The sequence below is a fragment of the Chiloscyllium plagiosum genome, unplaced genomic scaffold, assembly GCF_037043375.1.
Source record: "Chiloscyllium plagiosum isolate Xiang-an unplaced genomic scaffold, Cpla_swu_hap1 HiC_scaffold_2, whole genome shotgun sequence".
NCBI classification, from domain to species: domain Eukaryota; kingdom Metazoa; phylum Chordata; class Chondrichthyes; order Orectolobiformes; family Hemiscylliidae; genus Chiloscyllium; species Chiloscyllium plagiosum.
This window is the reverse complement of record NW_028270140.1, coordinates 27,809,785-27,830,993: the sequence shown is the minus strand read 5'-3', so window position 1 is coordinate 27,830,993 and position 21,209 is coordinate 27,809,785. Positions and strand designations below refer to the sequence as shown.

At 41.2% G+C, this 21,209-nt stretch overlaps 1 protein-coding gene across 9 annotated transcripts in view; it reads right to left on the bottom strand.

Annotated features, from left to right (window-relative positions):
* The window catches only part of bnc2 (basonuclin zinc finger protein 2), a 568,898-nt gene that overhangs the window by 199,525 nt on the left and 348,164 nt on the right, over window positions 1-21,209 (bottom strand). For 8 of the 9 annotated variants that reach the window (XM_043717596.2, XM_043717632.2, XM_043717585.2 and 5 more), the window contains one exon: window positions 8,864-8,966. In XM_043717596.2, coding sequence (XP_043573531.1) covers window positions 8,864-8,966 — 103 coding nt within the window. Of the gene's footprint in view, window positions 1-8,863; window positions 8,967-15,535; window positions 15,561-21,209 lie in introns of those variants that run through there. The other variant, XM_043717624.2, reaches the window with a different exon arrangement.

The following is a 21,209-nucleotide window of genomic DNA, read 5'->3' as shown; positions in this document are numbered from 1 at the left end:
CTCAGACTGAAATGCAAATATCTCTCAGGGAAATCAAAAGCTGCAGCGACCACATGAGGCGGCAACAAGAGATTTTGAAATCTCACCATCAGTTGCGAAGAGCCCAAAGCAAAGAGAAACAGTAAGGACTGCAGATGCTGGAAGTCAGTCGTTAAAATGTGGAGCTGGAAAGGCACAGCAGGTCAGATAGCACCAGAGGAGCAGGAAAGTCGACTTTTCAGGTTCTGATTAAAGGTTTTTGGCCCAAAACATCGATTTTCCTGCTCCTCCTATGGTGTCTGACCTGCTCTGCTTTTCCAGCTCCACACTTCATCGATAAGGAAAGAGGAAAACAGGAACACACCACCGAAAAAGAAAACATGATAGAAGATTCCCATAAGTCCTGTGCAGAGGTAGCCAGAGTTCTTACACATTACACAAAAGCAGCAACACATTGAGTACATCTGTGCCACCCAATCTTAAAACAAGACCTTGAGGGGGAGGAGACAGAAACAGAGAGTAAAATGTTTCACGTTCAACCAGAATGATTAAATTGGGTACCATAAAGGAAAATGGGGGAATGATATAGAAGAAAGAGAATTATGCCTTGACAGCAAGGATAGCTAGTGTGTGAAAGGTGTTATATGTCATATTGTTGTCAGAAAATGTGGAGCTCGAGCCTTGGTTTGTATGGCTTTGTCCTCTACCATCCTCTGGATATAGTCTTGTTCAACAAAGCCTGTTGCCATTCATGTACAAGAAAGAAGATTTCAATTTACACCAAGGCCAAAATCTGATCAACCATATTGAATGATGGAACAAGCCCAATGGCCTGCTCCTGTTATTATTAGTCCTGTCTTTATGAGTTCCTAATAACTCCCAGGTTTAAACACTCTTCAATATTGCAAAGAACATTAATCAATTACCACAATCATAAAAGTAAGGAAACTACTCCAATTCGAACTGATCAAACTGTCAATGAGTAGATAAAATAATTATATCACATATATGGAAAAAACTTAAAGAGACTGAGGGAGAGATAAAGAATGAAAGTTCTTTATCATCTAACTATGTATAGCAAAGGAATAAAATTTCACAAAAGGAGGAAACCATTATTGCAATTTCCTATTATCTTATTCCAACAAGACTTCAGATAACAGAGGTTTTATAGCTCTAGGCAAACACTATTGGAAGCTCCCAATTGCAAATTTTGCTCCAAACTTTGAACCAAATCCAGATCCACATAGTGTCCTTTTGATTTCATAACTATCAAATTTCCACTGTGTCCTGTCTTGCGTTCTTTGAGGCAATCATGCAACAGTCAGCACCTCCAGATAATAACATCTCTGGATAAAAGCAATAGCATTAGTATAATTGTTGGCTGATCTCCCTTGGAAATCTTTTAGAGTCTTGATTGTTGACATGACACCTGTTTTTCACTCCTCTGACCCGAGGACAGGTTTTCTATGACGGGTTGCCGGAGATGTGAGAGTAATAAAAATGAAGTAGTATTTGTCAGAGGGGTTGCCAGACAATTATATGAAAATATTTCTGCAGTCTGTGCATGCTCCCTCCCTCACAACAAAAAGAAAGTTTCTCTCACTTTCTCTTAATTTAGTTTTCTCTTCCCAATCTCTCTCTCTGCTTCCTCCACTAACTTACATTCTTTATCTCTCCCTCAGTCTCTTTAAGTTTTCTTTCTCCCTTTCCCTGAACTCCCAATTTCTTCCTTGCTTGCTTTCTTCTCTCTTGGACTCCCAGTTTCTCCCCCTCTCTACTCCAGGTTTCTCTTTTGATTCCCTGTTTTTCTCTCACTCTTGCCCTGTACACTCCATTTCTTTCACTCTGTGCTCCAGTTTCTCTTGTACTCTCCCTGTTCTCCCAGTTTCTCCTGTGATACTCAGTTTCCTTCCTCTTTCTTTCAGTCTCTCTCTGTGTACTTGCAAGGTATACAAGATATGCAAGGTCTAGTGGAAGTCACTCCTTATTTGTACTCAGTGTCTATGAGCCAAGTATTTCACTTTAACTGGTTTTGCTTACTTGTGAAAGAGTTTTATTTTTGTTAAAAAAAGGCCCTAAAAGAATAACACTATTATATGTATATAAAATTAATATTCGATTGGAACTCACTCAAGTTATACCAATTCCTTCTCAAAGAACCATTCAATATTCCTGTTTACGAGGCAACAACTGGGTAGCTTTCTCCCAGACCGAAACTATTTTCTAAATAAGCCTCTAGAAAGCACCGTAGTGTGGCTCTTGTTCATCTGCATGTGGTCTTCCACTCACCCTCTAAGGAAAAGCTCTCTCCAAGATTGCACATTTAGAATGACAAGTCCACAGAGTAGAGACAGACTATTCAGTCTATTCATTCTTTGCTAGCATTTATGCTTGTCTTGTCACCTTTCATCAAACTGCACTAACTTCAAGTTCTTACCTAGCTTCCCCAGAAATATGTCAAGGACATTCATTGCAAGAAATGGAATGCATTGTGTATAAAGCAATGTAAACATTCTGAAAGTGCCAAAGTATGAAGGATAGGTCTGAGCTTCCAAGTCATATTGTAATGGGCAAACAAAGCTTATTTGGTAAAGCTCATCTTGATGATCTACTGACAGAGGTCATCCTATATTTCCTAGAAAGGTTTTATGGGAAACAGAAAGTGCCTAGTTTTCAACTTCACACAATAATACCATTTCCCCAATGTCAGGGAGCTCTATAGAGCAATTAGATTTGACCAGACCACTGTTCTGGCCTCTATCTGACAGAAAGGCACTGGAGAAGATGCAAACATGATTCAATAGGAATGGAGAATTGCATGGGCTGGGCTAAAAATAAAGACTGTAGACTGAACTGACTGATACCTTCACAATTACAAATATATTTGATAGATATAAAGAATTTTTTTCCATTTGCACAGGAGACCAATAAATAAAAGATAATCACTAATAAATCTCAAAGAAAATTCTGGAGAAACTCTTTTACTGAGAAAGTGGAAATTGTCACTCAGGAGTTGTGAGGGTGAATGACACAAACATTTTAGGGATATTACAGAAACACTTTGAGGAAGGAAATGAAAGGATATGCTGATACAGGTGAAGACGACAGGTAGAAAGAGACTGATGTGAAGCATAAGGACGGTCATGGGTCAAATGCTCAATTACTGTGGTCTGCATTCCTTGTGATTCTATGTAAAACTGGGTTCCTGCACTTTAAAATGCTGAAATCAGAGGGCAAGTCAGCAAAGGATGATGAGATTATCTTTTAAGATTGCATGCGTACAATGCTAAGTAGGACAAAGTGCACATTAATGGTGGGTTTGCATATTAATGATGTAACACATCTACCAGGTAATGCAGTGACATAATCATTCCCAAACTCTACTGATTCCCCTCAGGTAGGAAGGTGCCAGCTCAGGCACGTTTTCAAACGAGCAGAGTTCAAGCTGCCACTTGTTCACAGCTTGCAACCGAAAGAGTCATAGAGTCATACAACATGGAAGCAGCCTCTTTGAACCAACTTGTCCGTGCCAATCAGGTTTCCCAAACTAAACTAATCCCATTTTCCTGTGTTTGACCCATATCCCTCAAAAACCTTCCAAGTCATTTATGTGTCCAAATGTCTTTTAAATGTTCATCTACCTCTGGCAGTTCATTCATTCTGCACATGAAACACCCTCTTTGTGAAAATGTTGCCCCTCACGGTCCTTTCAAATCTTTCTCCTCTCACTTTAAAAATATGTTTTCAGTTTTGACCTTGCCTACTCCAAGGAAAAGACCCTTGCTATTCAACATGTCTACAGCCCTCAAGTCTCTATAAGGTCACCACAAAGTCTCCTTTGCTCCAGTGAAAAAGATCTCAGCCTATTCAAAGGAGAAGCGTTTGCTTCTTTCTTTGGGAAGCAATTCCCAATTTCATGTGGAAGACAAAAAAAACTGCAGACGCTGGAATCCAAAGAAAACAAACAGGAGGCTGAAAGAACACAGCAAGCCAGGCAGCATCAGGAGGTGGAGAAATTGACATTTCGGGTATAACCCTTCTTCAGGGTTGGAGATGGAGGTAGGGGAAACAGCAGATAAAGGTGATGGGGCGGGAAGGTTAGGGTGGAGAGAGGGGCGGAGTGGTGAGGTAAGGATAGATGAATACAGGTTAGGGGTACGGCACGGTTAGTCAATGGAGGAATGAATCTGGTTGGTTGCTGGAAGGTAGGGTTGGTTGGAGGGATGGAAAGGATGAGGTGGGGCTGAAAAAGGAGTCAAGGAATGGCTGGGAAGATTTTTTTTGAAATTGGAGAACTCAATGTTGAGTCCTCTGGGCTGCAGGCTGATGAGGTGTTCCTCCAATTTGCAATCTGATTAATTGTGGCATTGGAGGAGATCGAGGATGAACATGTCAGAGATGGAATGGGAAGAGGAATTGAAATGGGCAGTGACCGGGAGGTCAGGCTGACCCCTATGGGCTTCGCTGAGATACTCAGCAAAATGTTGCCTAAGCTTACACTTGGTCTCCCCAATGGAGGGAAGGCCACATCAGGAGCACCAGATACAGTAAAGTAAGGAGGAGAGGCAGGTGAACCTCAGTCTCACCTGGAAGGATTGGTTGGGGCCATGGATGAAGGTGCAGGAGATAGTGTGTTGGTAGGTTTTGCATTTTTCCAGTTGCAGGGGAAGGTACCGGTGGATTCGGTTGGGGGGCAGAAGGGGAAAGCACATTGTTTACAATAGGTGGACATCTGGGATGCTTGGGAGTGGAACATCTCATCAGAGCAGATGCAATGGAGACGGAGGAATTGGGAAGACAGGATGGAGTTTTTGCAGGATATGGGGAGGGTGAAGATGTAGTTCAGGTAGTTATGGGAGTTTGTGGGTTTGTAGCAAATATCAGTATGTAACCTGTCACCAGCGATGGAAACAGAAAGGTCAAGAAAGGGAGGGAGGTGTCCAAGATAGACCAAATGAATTTAAGTGTGGGGTGGAAGTTGTTAGCAAAGTCAATGAACTGCTCCAGTTCAGCCTGGGTGCAGGACGCAGCACTGATAAGGTCATCGATGTAATGGCAGAAGAGTTGAGGAACAGTGCCTGTCTATGTGCTGAAGAGTATAGAAAAGTGGAGGTCCTCCACACATTTGGGAAAGGGAAGTCTTGAGCTGTGGGAGGGATGATGTAGAAGCACATACAGGTACTGTTCCCCAACTCTACTGCTGTTACATCAATGACTGCATCTGTACTGCATTTTGCATAAAGGCTGAACTGGAGCAGCTCAACAACTTTGCCCACAATTTCTACCCTGCCCTTAAATTCACTTAGTCCATCTCGAACAGCTCCCTCTCTTTTCAAGATCTCTCTATTTCATTCTCCAGCAACATTTACCACAAACTCACGGGCTTCCATAACTATCTGGACTACACTTCCTCCCACCCCATAACCTGCAAAAATTCCATCCCATTTCCAAATTCCTCCATCTCCACCACATCTGTTCTGATGAGGAGCATCCCAGATGTCCATCTATTTTAAACAACGTGATTTCCCCGCTCTGTCATCCAGACAGCCCTTCTCCACACCACTGTTCTAAACCCCACCCCAGCCCCCACATAATAAAGACAGGTTCCCCCTTGTCCTCACATTCCAGCCCACAAGTCTTCACATCCAACGTACTATGCTCAAACACTTCAGCCAACACTAACTAGACCCCATCACCAAAAACATCTTCCCCTCCCCACCTTCCACAATGACCATTCCCTTCGCCACTCCTTGGTTTGTGCCACCCACCCCACCAACCTCACCAAATCCCCAGGTACCTTCCTCTGCAGCCATAAAAAGTTGCAAAATCTGTTAGCACATTACCCCTCTTACCTTCATCCAGGGTCCCAAATAGCCCATTCAGGTGAGACAGAGGTTCACCTGCCTCACCATGGCAACACGGTGGCACAGTGGTTAGCACTGCTGCCTCACAGCACCGGAGACCCGGGTTCAATTCCCGCCTCTAGCAACTGTTGTGTGGAGTTTGCACATTCTCCCCATGTCTGCGTGGGTTTCCTCCAGTTTCCTCCCACAGTCTAAAAATGTGCTGGTTAGTTGAATTGGCCATGCTAAATTGCCCGTAGTGTTAGGTGAAGGGGTAAACGTAGAGGAATGGGTCTGGGTGAGTTACTCTTCAGAGGGTCGGTATGGACTTGTTGGGCCGAAGGGCCTGTTTCCACACTAAGTAATCTAATCTAATCCTCCAATCTCGTTCACCATATCCGGTGCTCCAGATGTGGTCTTCTTTACATCGGTGAGACCAAACATAAACTTAGGCAACATTTCGCTGAACATCTCAGCTGGGCCCGTAAGGTCACCACTCATTTCAATTCCCCTCCCCACTCCCTCTCTAACATGTTTGTCCTCGGGCTCCGACAATGCCACAGTAAATCAAACCATAAATTGGAGGAAAAACACCTCATCTTCCATCAGGGCAGCCTACAGCCCAGATGCCTCAATGTTGAGTTCTTCAATTTCAAATAACCTTCTCACCCATCCCCCAACTCCTCCCTTCCATTCTTCCGATCAACCCTTCCTTCCAGCTGCCAAGCAATTCATTCCTCCCATCAACCAGCCAGGTCATACCCACCATTTGTATTCACCTATCCTTACCTCATCACTCTCCCCACCTCTCCCCACCCATAACCCATAACTTATAACCCTTTCTCTCGCCAATGTTATCTGCAGCTCCCCCTACCCCCACTTCCATTCCTGAAGGGTTATATCTGAAATGCCCACTTCTCCACCTCCTGAAGTTGCCTGGCTTTCTGTGTTCTTCCAGCCTCCTGCTTGTCTACTCCAAACTTCACGACAGGAATAAGTGACTTAATTAGATGAAATTTGCCTTACACAAGTCAGCAACTCAGTCTGATGCTCCACCCAAAGTAATTTTCATACAATTCAGGTTATTAGTGTCCTCTAATCAGTATTGAAGTAATGGAAAACTTATGCCTGAGACATCGATGGAAAAGCACCTGCTGTGCTTTTCCACCACCACACTCTCGACTCTGATCTCCAACATCTGCAGTCCTCACCTTCTATTCGTCCTCCATTCAGTAACAAGTTTGACCCCAGTATCCAATTTTCCTAGGATTCCTTGATATCTCACTTGGTCAAATGCTGCCTTGATATCTTGGAGAATTACTCTAACCACATGTTTGTCTGGAAACAGAGTAGACTTGGTAGAGCTAGAACTGAGCATTGGCAAGCCACTTGACAACACTGCCAACAAGATCTTCTGTCATTTTGCTGTTGATTGAGAGAAGTCAGATGGGGGTAAAAATTGATTGGATTGGATTTGTCTTCTGCTTATGTACAGGATGTACTAGGCAATTTTCCACATTGTCAGGTAGCATTGTACATCTAGCTAACTGCCTTAAATCTGTGAGCTCTGATTACCAAAACACCTTCAATTGAACAGGATGACTAAACAGCAATGTTGTGAAAAGGAAAGCCTTTTAATGATTTAAAATTAATTTGTTTCACCCATGATATGGAGAAGAATGCCTGAATATTTGATAAGACAGAACTCGGATGAATGAACAGCTCCAGATCTGCAAGTAGGAGTCATAATGAATAAAAAAATGTTCCTCAAGACTTATTACCAAGAATGTGACAAAGCAAAGATCACAAAGAGTATGATAAGCCTATTATAGCTGCTCGACATTACGTCCTAACTCATTCATTTAACATAAACTTTGTATAAATATTCCTCAATTTACAAAGATGAACAAAAATCTGGGATATTCATGCATCTTCACATCTTAACTATTGAACTTTGACCTGATTGAGCTCCAAATAACATTCCTAATTTTCCCCAGGGACTAGAGAATTTCCAACCAACAGCATCACTCTTTAGATCAGTCTATTCCATTCCAATGATCTGCAACTGTTTACTGAACCAGGAATATATCTACCTTCTCAAAATTACATAATTATTTGGACCATATGTACTTTTACTGAGAGTTGGCTTCAAATAAAGATACAATTCAATTAAATACTCGTGTCATCAATGTGTTTTGAAGAGCTGCATTATAAAATGAGGTGCTCCTCCAGAAAAGAGAAAGCTACAAGATGACCTGATTCAGTTCTTTAATTATGGGAAGGGTTTGATAGGCTAGATATAAAGATGTCGTCTTGAATTGTGTGGAGAGTCTGACACCAGGGGTCACATATAGATAGTAATTATGAAGTCCAGTAGGGAGTTCTGAAGAAAACTCTACCCTGAGTGATTACACTGTGTAAAGTGATACCAAACAGGAGATGAAGGAAATGAATAACAGATGCAGTTCAGGGGTATCTAGTTAAGTCAGGGATAGAAGAACATTGTTGGAGTGAGATAAAGTGTGGTAGAAGGAGATTCAAGTGGAGAAAGAATTTCAAATCCCTCCATAGCCTCACCCTTCCCTATCTCTGTAATTTCCTCATCCTCAAACCTTCAGAGATCTCTACATTTCATAATGTTCTGGCCTTCTGGGAATACAGAATTTTAATCACTCTACCTTTGGAATCTATACCATGAGCTGCCCGGACTTGAAGGTTTAAGCTTCTTTCTCTAAAGCATCTCGGCCTCTCTACCCATTTCACCTCCTTTAAGATGCTCTTTAATGTCTCTGCCTTTAACCTGCTGGGTACAGTCAGCATCAAATTCTGTTTAACTATGCTCTCATAAGTACTAATGACTGTTATTTGTGAAAATTCATCATGTTAAACTGTTAGCTAAAAACAAGTTGTTTGTTATGCAACACCAACATTGACCAGTTTGGCAGAAAGGTCAGCTTCTGTGTGTATGATTTTATGGAATTCAATGTAATCATGTCATCTCTCAGGAAAATAATTAGGTGGAAATGCTTGATCTCACTTACCATGTGCCACCCAGCCATGTTTGCACTGGTCACAGGTCCGTAGGCTGATCTTTCCTGGCTGAAAGCATTCACACGTACAGTTTACCAGTGTACAGCGAATGGCCTAAAAGAGGAAAAGTAAAGGTAGGTGTCAAGTGAATCACAATAGTTTCCAGTCATTCATCATAGTACCAACATTGCCTTGTGTGTTTGAGTTCTGGTACCTCATTGTGTTTGTGGATTTTTTGATTCTAAAAGGAATGCAAAGTGAGATTAGAACCATCTTCATTTGAGAGTCTTGTCACAAAAACAACTATCGACATATGGATTGGGAAGCAGACTGGATCCCATGAGAGGTTCCTGCCTGAGTCTATCCATCTTGGCAGCTCCAGTAGGAAATTACACTTTGCTAATTTTAAAATCTTCAGTTTAGTCATAGAGAACTAAATTAATTTACAAATAAGATCAAAATTTATACCAACCCTGCTACAAAGTAAACTAAAACTCTTTTTGTATGAAGACAAGAAAATGAAGTACACGTAGGTCATTTGGCTCCTTTACTCTGCTCAACTATATAATAAGATCATGGTTAACATTTTACCTCAAGTCGACATTTCCCGCTCTAAGTCCTGAAATTTCATCAGTGCCTCAAAGGGCTTGTCAATTTCCATTTGAGCAAACTCATCAACTGGACATCCCCAGGTCTATGGGTTAGACATCCAAAAGGATTCACAATCTCGAGTGAAGAAATTTCTCCTCATCTCAGTCCTAAATTGCCAAATGATATCCTGAGACATGGAGCCCCTGGTTCTCGAGTCCAAAGGAAATAATCTCTCCGCATCCACCATACCCAGTCCTCAAGAACTTGACATGTGTCAGAGTGATCACCTCTCCTCCAAATGTTCGAGAATGCAGGCCCATTCTCTCATCATAAGACAACCCATTCATTGGAATTAATCTACAGAACTTCTGCAGTACCCTGTTTGTTTACAGAAAATATATTCTTGTCCAATTAAGGAGATCAAAGCCATTCAAAATACAATCGGTGTTAACTCATCAAAGTTCTATTATTTGTACGAAGACTGGGCGGCACGGTGGCACAGTTGTTAGCACTGCTGCCTCACAGCGCCGGAGACCCGGGTCAATTCCCGCCTCAGGCGACTGACTGTGTGGAGTTTGCACGTTCTCCCCGTGTCTGCGTGGGTTTCCTCCCACAGTCCAAAGATGTGCAGGTCAGGTGAATTGGCCATGGTAAATTGCCCGTAGTGTTAGGTAAGGGGTAAATGTAGGGGTATGGGTGGGTTGCACTTCGGCGGGTCGGTGTGGGCTTGTTGGGCCGAAGGGCCTGTTTCCACACTGCAATGTAATCTAATCTAAAAAAAAAACTGCCTGAGGTTATTCTCCAAGTCTTCAGACTAAGCATTATAATCCTATTTTGCTTTCCAAATTGCTTGCTGTACCAGCATGTTAACTTTCACAGAATATCATCTTTCCACGATTAGTGTATACCATCACAACATTCTAGTTTTGCATGATTTGGAACATATTCTGCTTTTTTTCACATATCCCAAAAGATGAGTCAGAACAAAAGAAATAGGAGCATGAGTAGTCCATGTAGCCTCTCCAGCCTACTCTGCCATTCAGTCAGATTCCCAACCACCCTTGCCACTCAAATAAGATTTCAGTTTCCACTTCTTGCCCAATCATTTCCTATCCATATCACTCTATGTCCACCTTATAGTTTATATTCCCATCAAGTTCTACATTATCTGAAAACTTGGATACGTTTTCACATTCTGTCTCTCAAAGTCATCAGTTTGGATTCTAAATAGCTGAGAAACCAGCATAAATCCTTGCAACACTCCAGTAGTTACATCCTGCCAATGACCCATTCATTCTTACTGCAACATTAACACTGGAAATATCGTCTTGAACAATCACCTGCATGGACGCTAGTAGACTTTACAAGATACTACAGTTGACTGGAAGGGAACAGAAGAACTACACAGCTATAAACTCCACTGGATTAGGAGTGAGCTCCTGTACCTGACCATGTGGAAAATAGCTGAGTAATGCATTAGCAAATGTACCAAACACATTTCAGAATTGAGAATTCACAGATCACAAATTATTTAGATTCTGCTTACAGTCTGGCAGGTTGAACTGTGTTGGCTATATCTATGAACCATCTCATGCAACCTGGTTCAGCAAACCCATGCCACAGCATTGTCAATGTCAGGTTGAGGCAGTATTGAACATAATCCATTCGAGAGTAGATTTTTCCAAACTTCCACTTCCTCATGCCACATATCTGCCTAAAATGATCTTCAATGCAAATTATGATGAAAACAAAACCCTTATCAGATGACTTGCCTGGGGCAATGGGCAATGAAAATGCCAAGATCAATCAGGGCTCTGTTGTACACCCAGCACAGAGCTATTTAGATTCTGGACTTTATGCTAGCATTTATAAACGTCAATCTTTATTCATAATTCATTAAACTTTGAAAGGTAAACGCACCAATTACAAAAGCAAAGATTCAAAACTTGTTCCACCCATGAGAAAGATGTTTCTCATTCAGAATAATGTGCATTTTAGCATATGACCAGAGGAAGTAAATGGAAATATATCAAGTGGTTGGGAACACACTACATGCTTAATTTCAGTAAAATCACAAATATCCAAACCTTCAAAATGTATATGCTGATAGGATGAGATGAAGTGGAATAGGAAAAATCACCTGTGAAACATAAACATTAGTACAGACCAACTGCGTAGAATGGTCAAGTTCTCAATGTACTGTAAATTCTATGAAACTGTGCTCTACCAGTTTTAAATGCTGGCTAACCCAGCATCAGTTCCCATTTGGTGCTATGGCCTACCAAACTCCAAGAACCATTGAAATGCTAAATCTAAAACAAAGCTTCACACAAAGAATAATTTTAAGCCAATTCCTAGGGTACAGGTAATCATCAGAATATCACCATCTGCTGTACCAGCTGAGTAATTACAGATACCTGTCCCTTTAAGAATATCAAGCTTTATAATGAAATCAGTAAAGGCTCTTTTTCAATAGTTTACCTTAATAAATAGCATTTTCTCAGACTGATTCAAGGAACCAGAAGGCAACATCTTGACTCTCATCCATTTCATGCTGTCATGTATAATATTGCATTCTAGGACAAACTAGTCAGAATTGGCTGCTCTTTGTTGTTTCCCAATGACTGAATCCAGTGTATTTCCACCATTTAAACTGGAAAAAAAATGTACATTTCCTGCCATAGCCTCTATTAGAATTCAAGCAGATCCGGTCTCGAAATAGTGCCTGGGTTATTTATTATTTCATGAGATGGGGCAGTGGAGGGAAGGCCATCCTTAATTGCCCTTGAACTGAATTGCTTGTTCAGTTATTTGGAGGGAAGGTAAAAGTCAAACACAATGCTATGGATCTGGACTCAAAGTAGGTCGGACTAGGTAGGGCGAGAGACATCCTTTCTCTAAAGGATATTAGCAAACCTGCTGATAAAAGCAAAATGTTGGAAATCTGAAGAAAAGTCATACCGGACTCAAAACAGTAACGCGGTTTCTCTCTCCACAGATGCTGCCTGACCTACTGAGTTTCTCCAGCGCTTTTTATTTTTCTCATTCGATCTGATGTTTTTTTGTTGTTGATAGTTTCATTGCCACCATGAATGAGACTTATTTTCAATTCACACTTCTTTAAATAATGGAAATCAAATTCCACTAACTGCCAAAGTGGAATTCAACCCTATCCGTTCAGCTATATGACAATTGCATTCCTCTGCAAATTTGCCCTATAGAAAATCACACTGTCGAAAACTGCTATAGAAAATTGCACTGTAGAAGATCACTAACGGAAAATCGCAAGTCATCAATCACATTACAGCCAATTCGCATTGATGAAACATGCATTACAGCAGAACAACCTGTACAACTGTGCCCCAAATGGGGCTGTGTGGTCTGCCAAATTGATCTATCCACCGGATGTGGATTTTAATTCTTTCAGTGACATCAGGACAAATACATGGAGAGGAACTGGAACAGGATTAAATAAAAATGCGAAGTGGAATGTCAACATTTGACCATTGGAAAAAGACATTGCTATTGAATTTTAAAAACACCATTTCTGATTTGGTGCACTGATAAGCAAGAGCAACAAAAATAATTCAGCAAGTTGATGTAATGTGAAATGCGCTGCACTCCTGAAAGTGGAAGCAGATTCAATAATAATTTGGAGAAGGGAATTAGAAAAGCGTTTGAAAGTTAAAAATATATAGCGCAATTTGAAGAGGCTAAATAAATGGGACTAATTGGATAACTCTTTCAAAAGAGCCAGCACAATCATGATAGGCCACATGACCTTCTTCTGTGCCATAGGATTCTGTGCTTAACTGTTTGCGAGACTTCATGGCATACACAGAATGCATCGTTCCTTCACTGTCAATATTCTATTGATGAGGAGGATCTTGTTGTTAACCAAGGTCATGATGGAGTAGATTTGATCACTAATCAACTCACTTACACTAAGTTCAACTTTAAAATGAATATTTATGGCTTTTATTAACAGGACTGTGTAAAAATAAAGATGATCAATATGGATATTTTGTTGGAATCAGTGCCTAAATTCAAACTTGCTTTAATTGCAAGTTGCCTTTATTGAGAAAAACACCATAAGACAATTATATGATTTCGACAGCCAATCTTCCTTGATATTCAGTATAACCCACAAAACATTCAACTCCGAAACCATCAAACACTGACCATTTGAAAAGAAGCCTGACTCAGACACTGACTGATTCAACGTATGCTGTTTCCCTTCAAATCTTTCCCAGTTCAAATGGCATAGTGGGGGCATGAGGTGGCCATGCGAAGGAGTGCTGGGGGGAGGAATGATCAGGAAGGGTAGAAAGTGTAGAGTAGGGTAGTTGTGAATGAGATTGATATGATTGGATATGGGGGGCGGGGTGGAGATGGTGCAGAGTTGGGGCGGTAACAGGGTGTGCAAAGAGGATGTATAATGGGGATTTTGGGCCAGCACACAGTCATTTTGTTGATGTGCAATATTCCATAACTAAAATATTTCTGCGGTCAAACGAAACTGCATGTCAAAAGGGACAAAATCAAAGACAGGTTATTTCAAGTCACAGTGCAAAATAATTAACTGTACAACCTCATAAGTGATCATTCAATTTGTAAACACTATCAGATTCAGAACTGAGAGTTGTATAAGCAGCTAAAAACTAAAACCATCACAATACTGGATCAGACATTTTAGAACCTGCCAAGTGACTCCAGTGCAGTTTAGAATCGGTGAGCAGCCAGCATTTGAATCAGCATTAAAGAGAGAATTGAAAACAATTCAGAACATCACAAGCAGACAACCTTTCTTTTAAATCGGGCACTAGGGAGTCTAGCCCTTTTACACAATTCTCTCTTTCTGAAAATATTTCTTCCCTCATAAATTGAAAGCTGGACCTAACTAGAGTAACAGTGAGATCCAATTTTGCAACTTGATCCCTAAGCTATATCAACTTCTAAGATACTGTATTTAACTGACAGCCAATATCCACTTTGCCACATTGTGCAAGTACAGATTCAACCTCTAAATATATTATTGAAAGCATAAAACATGGAATAAAGGTATGAAATAAAACCACAGTTACATTCAATTCATCACAAGAATGTGAGAAAAACCCGAATAGAAATTTGCCCATGTCTGCAGATATACTGGTATTACTGTATTTTTCACAGTGGGTTTATGCCTTCACTGTGCGCTATTTCAGTCAGATTCTGTGCCTGTGTGAATATAGATTTAGAAAAAAAGTACTGAACGTATACATGGATGAATCAATAATACATTAAGATGAAATCATTTACTGTAATTGTGGGGTGACTGGCCAAGCTTTTTAATAGCTTAGGAAAGTACTAAAGAAAATTTAATAGCTCATTAAAACAATTATTGCCATTCTCTGAAGATTTCTCTTACACATAAAAAGATGCATCATGAGACTGTAAGGCAGATTCACAAAAATTATCAGCAGGACATAATTAAAAATCCGGTTTTGAATATTGCACTTTGCTGTCTGCATTGAATACTAACTGCAGGTTCTATACAAGAACAATCGCTTGTATTAACAAGGATCAGGCAATGATTAATTCTTGCGTAACCAAGCAGCCCCAGATCTGAATTCCACCCTCCTCATAACATTTGATGTTTTACAAGTTCTAACATTTAACATCTGCACAAATTACTTTCCAGAGATTTACACATTTGTAGCATAATTAGAGAAATGGACAAAACCAGTTGCTAACATTCGATAAATGAATGAACTAGCAACTCTCTGTTTTAATCTCTCCGTTTAGCTAAAGTCACAATTGAAAGCGTGGGAGGAATAAAAGTGCATACGCATCTTGACAGACTCTCAGTGTCAAACAAGCACACAGACACATGCCCATACTGACTCATACACACAAGCACATATCATAGACTCAGAAACATAGCCACATACGGATATCAACTCTCAGTCTCAGACACACACACACACAGATGTCCTCTCACTCTCTCTCACACACACACTAACTCACAGACATGCAAACACACAATACCTCTCTCTCACTCGCGCGCGCACGCACGCACACACACACACAAAAATGATCAAAACTGCTCTTACTTGTCTGTCACCCATGAGCTTACTTTTTGAATGGATTACAAGCAGCCCAGACACCCTGTTTACACATATTTCAAGCCATTCATTGTTCTTAGCAATTTCTTTGGTTAAGAGTTAAGGGGAACAAATTTCCGATTTGGTAAAGTGAAAAAAAAGTGTCAAAGGTGGGAGTGAAGTAAAGGCTTATACATCTTCACAGTAATGAGGTTTCAGAATAGTTTCAAGCATGAAGGTTTATACAGCAGCTTGTGTGTATGACAGTGTCGAACATGCACCCACTTGTCCCAGGAAGCACATTCTTAGTGGATTCACACCCAGTGTAAATACAAATAAAAACATTAGGGGGTGTAAGGCAAATTATAGCTTCCAGTTGCACAATAAAATATTTTAATGATCAATCTTTCCTGCCTTATAAATAGAAAAGAATGAACCTTGCAGGAATCTGCAACTAACTACTAATTACAAGAGTCTCACTTTTTGTAATGAAAGTCAGACAGACTAACAAAGCTGCCTTTCGATGTGGTTTTTCAAACATAGAATTAGCAAAAGATTTCCACACGTTGGTTGTGGTGAGGACCGTAAAGCACTGCACTGATTCACACATTTGCAGCAATCTCACTCATTTACAGAAAACAGTCAATAAACATGAAGGCAGGTCCCATTGGCACACAGGCTCTGGCGAAATTAGAAAAGGCAAACCCAACTCACCCAGAAAATGAGAGAATAAAATCAAGCACTGGTTACACGCCCAATGATTACCTAAAAAATACGCTGCTCAGGTGTTAGTGAATGGTTGATTTTTAAACATATTGCAATGAAAACCTAGCCCCTTCTCAATTAAGAGCCGAAAAAACACATGTTCCTGAATCAATTTACGTAATGTCAGATTTAGCTTTCGGAAGTGATAGCTTTGACCTTATCAACAATGTGCAATTACATAGCACCCTTTACGTAGCAAAATGTCTCAAAATGCTTTGCAGGAGTTTCAGGGAAAACTTGACATTGATGCACTGAAGGAGACATTAGGATAAATGATGGTCATGAGATAGGCTTTAAGGAGTAACTTGAAGGAGGAAAGCAAAGTAGAGAGGTGGGGGGAGAAATTGAAGGAGTGAATTTCAGAGTCTAAGGCATATGCAGTTAAAAACACAACCACCAATTGTGAGGAGTGATAACAATAGAGGACGTGCAAGAGCGCATTAGAAGAGTGCAGATGTCAGGAAGGGTTGTGGGACTGGAGGAGGTTAAAGAGATAAAGGGGAGTTGACTTTATCAGGATAAATTAGAAAAGAAGAGTTTTAACATCAAGGCAAGGGACGGGAGCCAAAGTCCAATTTCTAGGAAGTTAATAAATAGTCTTAATCAACCTGCTTAGATATACACACTTCTGGTGCAGGTGGAACTTAAACCAAGGCCTTCTTGCCCAGAGCCATTTGCTGACACGTTCAGAATATCATCGTTGTGTTTGCTAAACCAGGCAGTTTCCTGAATGAAATTAGGGGCTTTCCATTTTCAAATTTGGAGATCGGAGGAGAGAAACCCTATAGACCAGTCAGCCTGACGACGGTGGTGGGCAAGGTGTTGGAGGGAATCCTGAGGGACAGGATGTACATGTATTTGGAATGGCAAGGACTGATTAGGGACAGGAGAAAGTGAGGGCTGCAGATGCTGGAGATCAGAGCTGAAAATGTGTTGCTGGAAAAGTGCAGCAGGTCAGGCAGCATCCAAGGAACAGGAGAATCAACGTTTCGGGCATAAGCCCTTCTCCTGATTCTCCTATTCCTTGGATGCTGCCTGACCTGCTGCGCTTTTCCAGCAACACATTTTCAGCACTGATTAGGGACAGTCAATATGGCTTTGCGCGTGGGAAATCATGTTTCACAAATGTGATTGAGTTTTTTGAGGAAGTAACAAAGAGGATTAATGAGGGCAGAGCGGTAGATGTGATCTATATGGACTTCAGTAAGGCATACGACAAGGTTCCCCATGGGAGAATGATCAGCAAGGTTAGATCTCATGGACTACAGGGAGAACTAGCCATTTGGATACAGAACTGGCTCAAAGGTAGAAGACAGGGTGGTGGTGGAGGGTTGTTTTTCAGACCAGAGGACTGTGACCAGTGGAGTGCCACAAGGATCAGTGCTGGGTCCTTTACTTTTTGTCATTTACATTAATGATTTGGATGTGAGCATAAGAGGTACAGGTAGGAAGTTTGCAGATGACACCATAATTGGAGGTGTAGTGGACAGTGAAGAGGGTTACCTCAGATTATAACAGGATCTGGACCAGATGGGCAAATGGGCTGAGACGTGGCAGATGGAGTTTAATTCAGATAATTACGAGGTGCTGCATTTTGGGAAAGCAAATCTTAGCAGGACTTGTACACTTAATGGTAAGGTCCTAGGGAGTGTTGCTGAACAAAGAGACCTTGGAGTGGACGTTCATAGCTTCTTGAAAGTGGAGTCGCAGGTAGATAGGATAGTGAAGGTGGCATTTGGTATGCTTTCCTTTATTGGTCAGAGTATTGAGTACAGGAGCTGGGAGGTCACGTTGTGACTGTACAGGACATGGGTTAGTCTACTGTTGAAATGCTGCACGCAATTCTGGCCTCCTTCCTATCAGAAAGATGCTGGGTTCAGAAAAAATTTACAAGGATGTTGTCAGGGTTGGAAGATTTGAGCTAAAGGGACAGGCTGAACAGGCTGGGGCTGTTTTCCCTGGAGCATTGGAGGCTGAGGGGTGACCTTATAGAGGTTTACAAAATTATGAGGAGCATGGGTAGGGTAAATAGGTAAAGTTTTTTCCTTGGGGTCAGGGAGTCCAGAAATAGAGGGCATAGGTTTAGGGTGAGAGGGGAAAGATATAAAAGAGACCTACGGGGCAACTTTTTCCACACAGAGGGTGGTATGTGTATGAAATGAGCTGCCAGAGGAAATGGTGGAGGCTAGTACAATTGCAACATTTAAGAGGCATTTGGATGGGTACATGAACAGAAAGGGTTATGAGCCGGGTGCTGGCAGGGATTAGATTGAGTTGGGATATCTGGTCGGCATGGACGGGTTGGACCGAAGGGTCCGTTTCCATGCTGTACATCTCTATGACATGAAAGTGTGCTGGGCATTCTGGCAATTACGCAGCTAACTGGTTGCCAACAAGCTTTCAACTGGTTTAGGACTCTAAACCAATAAATCCTGGCTGCCAAGAGCTGTTGATCAATTTAATGTCAGCAGTTCTAAAACTTTGAAGTACCATGGAGGAAGCAAATGTGAGTGAGTGGTGCCTATGGAGGTTGGATGCAAGGGCAGGAAGGGATGGGACTGGTTAAAAGACTGGTGTGGGAGAAATTAGTTCAAATTCATAGGACATTGGCACCAGCACTAGTGGGGGAGGGAGCTGTTTTGTTGGATGGGCTGCACCTGAATCATTATGAGGACCTGAGGACATGACCTCAGAGCGAAGGAACAATCCTTTATTACTTAGATGAGGAGGTATTATTTCAGCCAGAGGGTAGTTAATCTGTGGAACTCATTGCTGAAGAGGTCTGTGGAGACCAGACCGTGGAGTGTACTTAAGACAGAGGCAGATAAATTCTAGATTAGTAAGGGGATTATTGCCTGTCCCCCTGCTACATCCTCCCCTCCCTCACTCAACAGCCTGGGAAACGTTTTATTGTGGGCCTTTGAGAATTTTTAACATTTCACAACCCCTTGGAGTGAAGAAATTCCTCCTCATTACAGTCCTAAATAGTTGACCTCTTATTCTGAAACCATTGCCCCTTGTTAGAACTCCCATCCAGAAGAAATATCCACTCTACTCTGGACCAGAAGATTCTAGCCCCAGAGTTTCACTGCTCACCAAAACACCGTTTATACATCCCCCCACCTCTGCCACCCACATCATGCAGTCATCTGAAATCATGCCGCAGTGTCGGCAGAAAGGGAAGTCACAGGATGAGATATTGTGCCTTTTTAATGCAGAGGAAAGCATGCTACAGACTTTGACTGAACTATATGCAGGTACAAATCTTTGGAAAGCGGTTGAATGGGGAAATAATGAAGAGTCACTCAACTTAAAGGACAAGGTCAGGAAAGGGTATTAGGATTTTGTGGGACTCACCAATATAGCACAGAAAGAAGCTATTCAGCGATAGAGTGCATTATCGGTTTTTGCCCTACAGCTCTTAACTTATTTGTTTTCCCTCCTAAGTACTTACCCAGCTCCCATTTGGATGTTATTATTGATCTGCTTCCACTGCCCTTTCAGGTAGCTTATGCAGATCATAAGGTGTTGCAGAGAAAACTCCCCTGAATCTTATGAGAATTATCTTGAAGAAATGCCCTAAAACATGCCAGCCTGAAGAGTTCAAGGGCATTTCCTCAAAAATATGAGGGGCACTACTTCATTGTTGGCAATAAAAAGCCATGAATGAATGAACAAACTACAACAATTTGATGATTCTTCCTGACAGAACAGGCCATTTTTCAATCCCCATAGCAACCATCTCAGCTACTTTACTGTCAGAATCAAATAATGAGAGTGAGTATAATACACCTAAGTTTTCTTGCCATTAAACTTTGAATGGAAATGCAGTTATGAAGTGGACACGTGAAGGCTGCCAATTTGAGTGGGCAAGAAGATGGCAAGTGGAGCACAATGTTAGCTCACAAAAAGAGAGAGAGAGATAATTGAAATCCACCAAGTCTGGCCTCTTGTCCATTCCCAAGCATAAATTCTCCATTATTTGCAGCATTAGTCTGGAGTCTAAACTCTGGAATTCCTATCTTCAAGCATTCCTCCACTCTGCTTTGCTTTCCTTTTTTAATGATGCTTCCTTAAAATTCCCTTTTTGATCAAGCTTGCATCACATGACTTAATGTGACTTGGTGCCACTATTTAAAATTATGCTCCTGTGAACTACTTTGGGATATTTTAATCTATTAAAGGTAATGTCTTCACTTAAAATGCTATTTTTGGGACAGTGGGAAATTGGAAATTCAGAGGGATTTGGATGCCCTTGTGCACATGACATCAACATTCTGCTACAGTAAGCAATTAGGAAGGCAAATCATACTGAAACGTTTATTACTAAAGGATTGCGAGTAAAACAGAAAACAAGTCTTAATACAATTATATAGTGCTTTGATACAAGCATATCTGAAGTACTGTGGGCAGCCTTAGTCTTCTTATTCAAGGAAATATATATATTGAAATTGAAGTGAGTGCAAAGGAGGTTCCTGGGATGGACTATTTCCTGGGATGAGGGGATTGTTCTATGGAGGAGAGATTGAATACACTGGATAGAGAGTTTAGATGAATGAGAGATGCTCTTGCTGAAGCATAAAAATCTGAATGAATGGAGATATTATGATCCTGTTAAATGGTGGATCCAAAAAATGTGGACTTCAGACACTGAGTGACCTTTTCCTGCTGCTTTTAGTTTGATGTGTTATGAAACAACTCTTTAAATAAATCCATCAGTTTTGCTGTCATAATATCTACAAACTTAATCTTTATGTGAATATACACCCTCAGGTGCCACATTCACTGTTGCATTTCTGTCATCTGCCAAATAATAATGACTCATATCTTCCAGTGTCCTGAAGGTCATAGTCAGCCATACTCTGGAAAATACACTATCCACCCCCTCAGAAGTTCCAATGCACTGACTTGGTGGGAA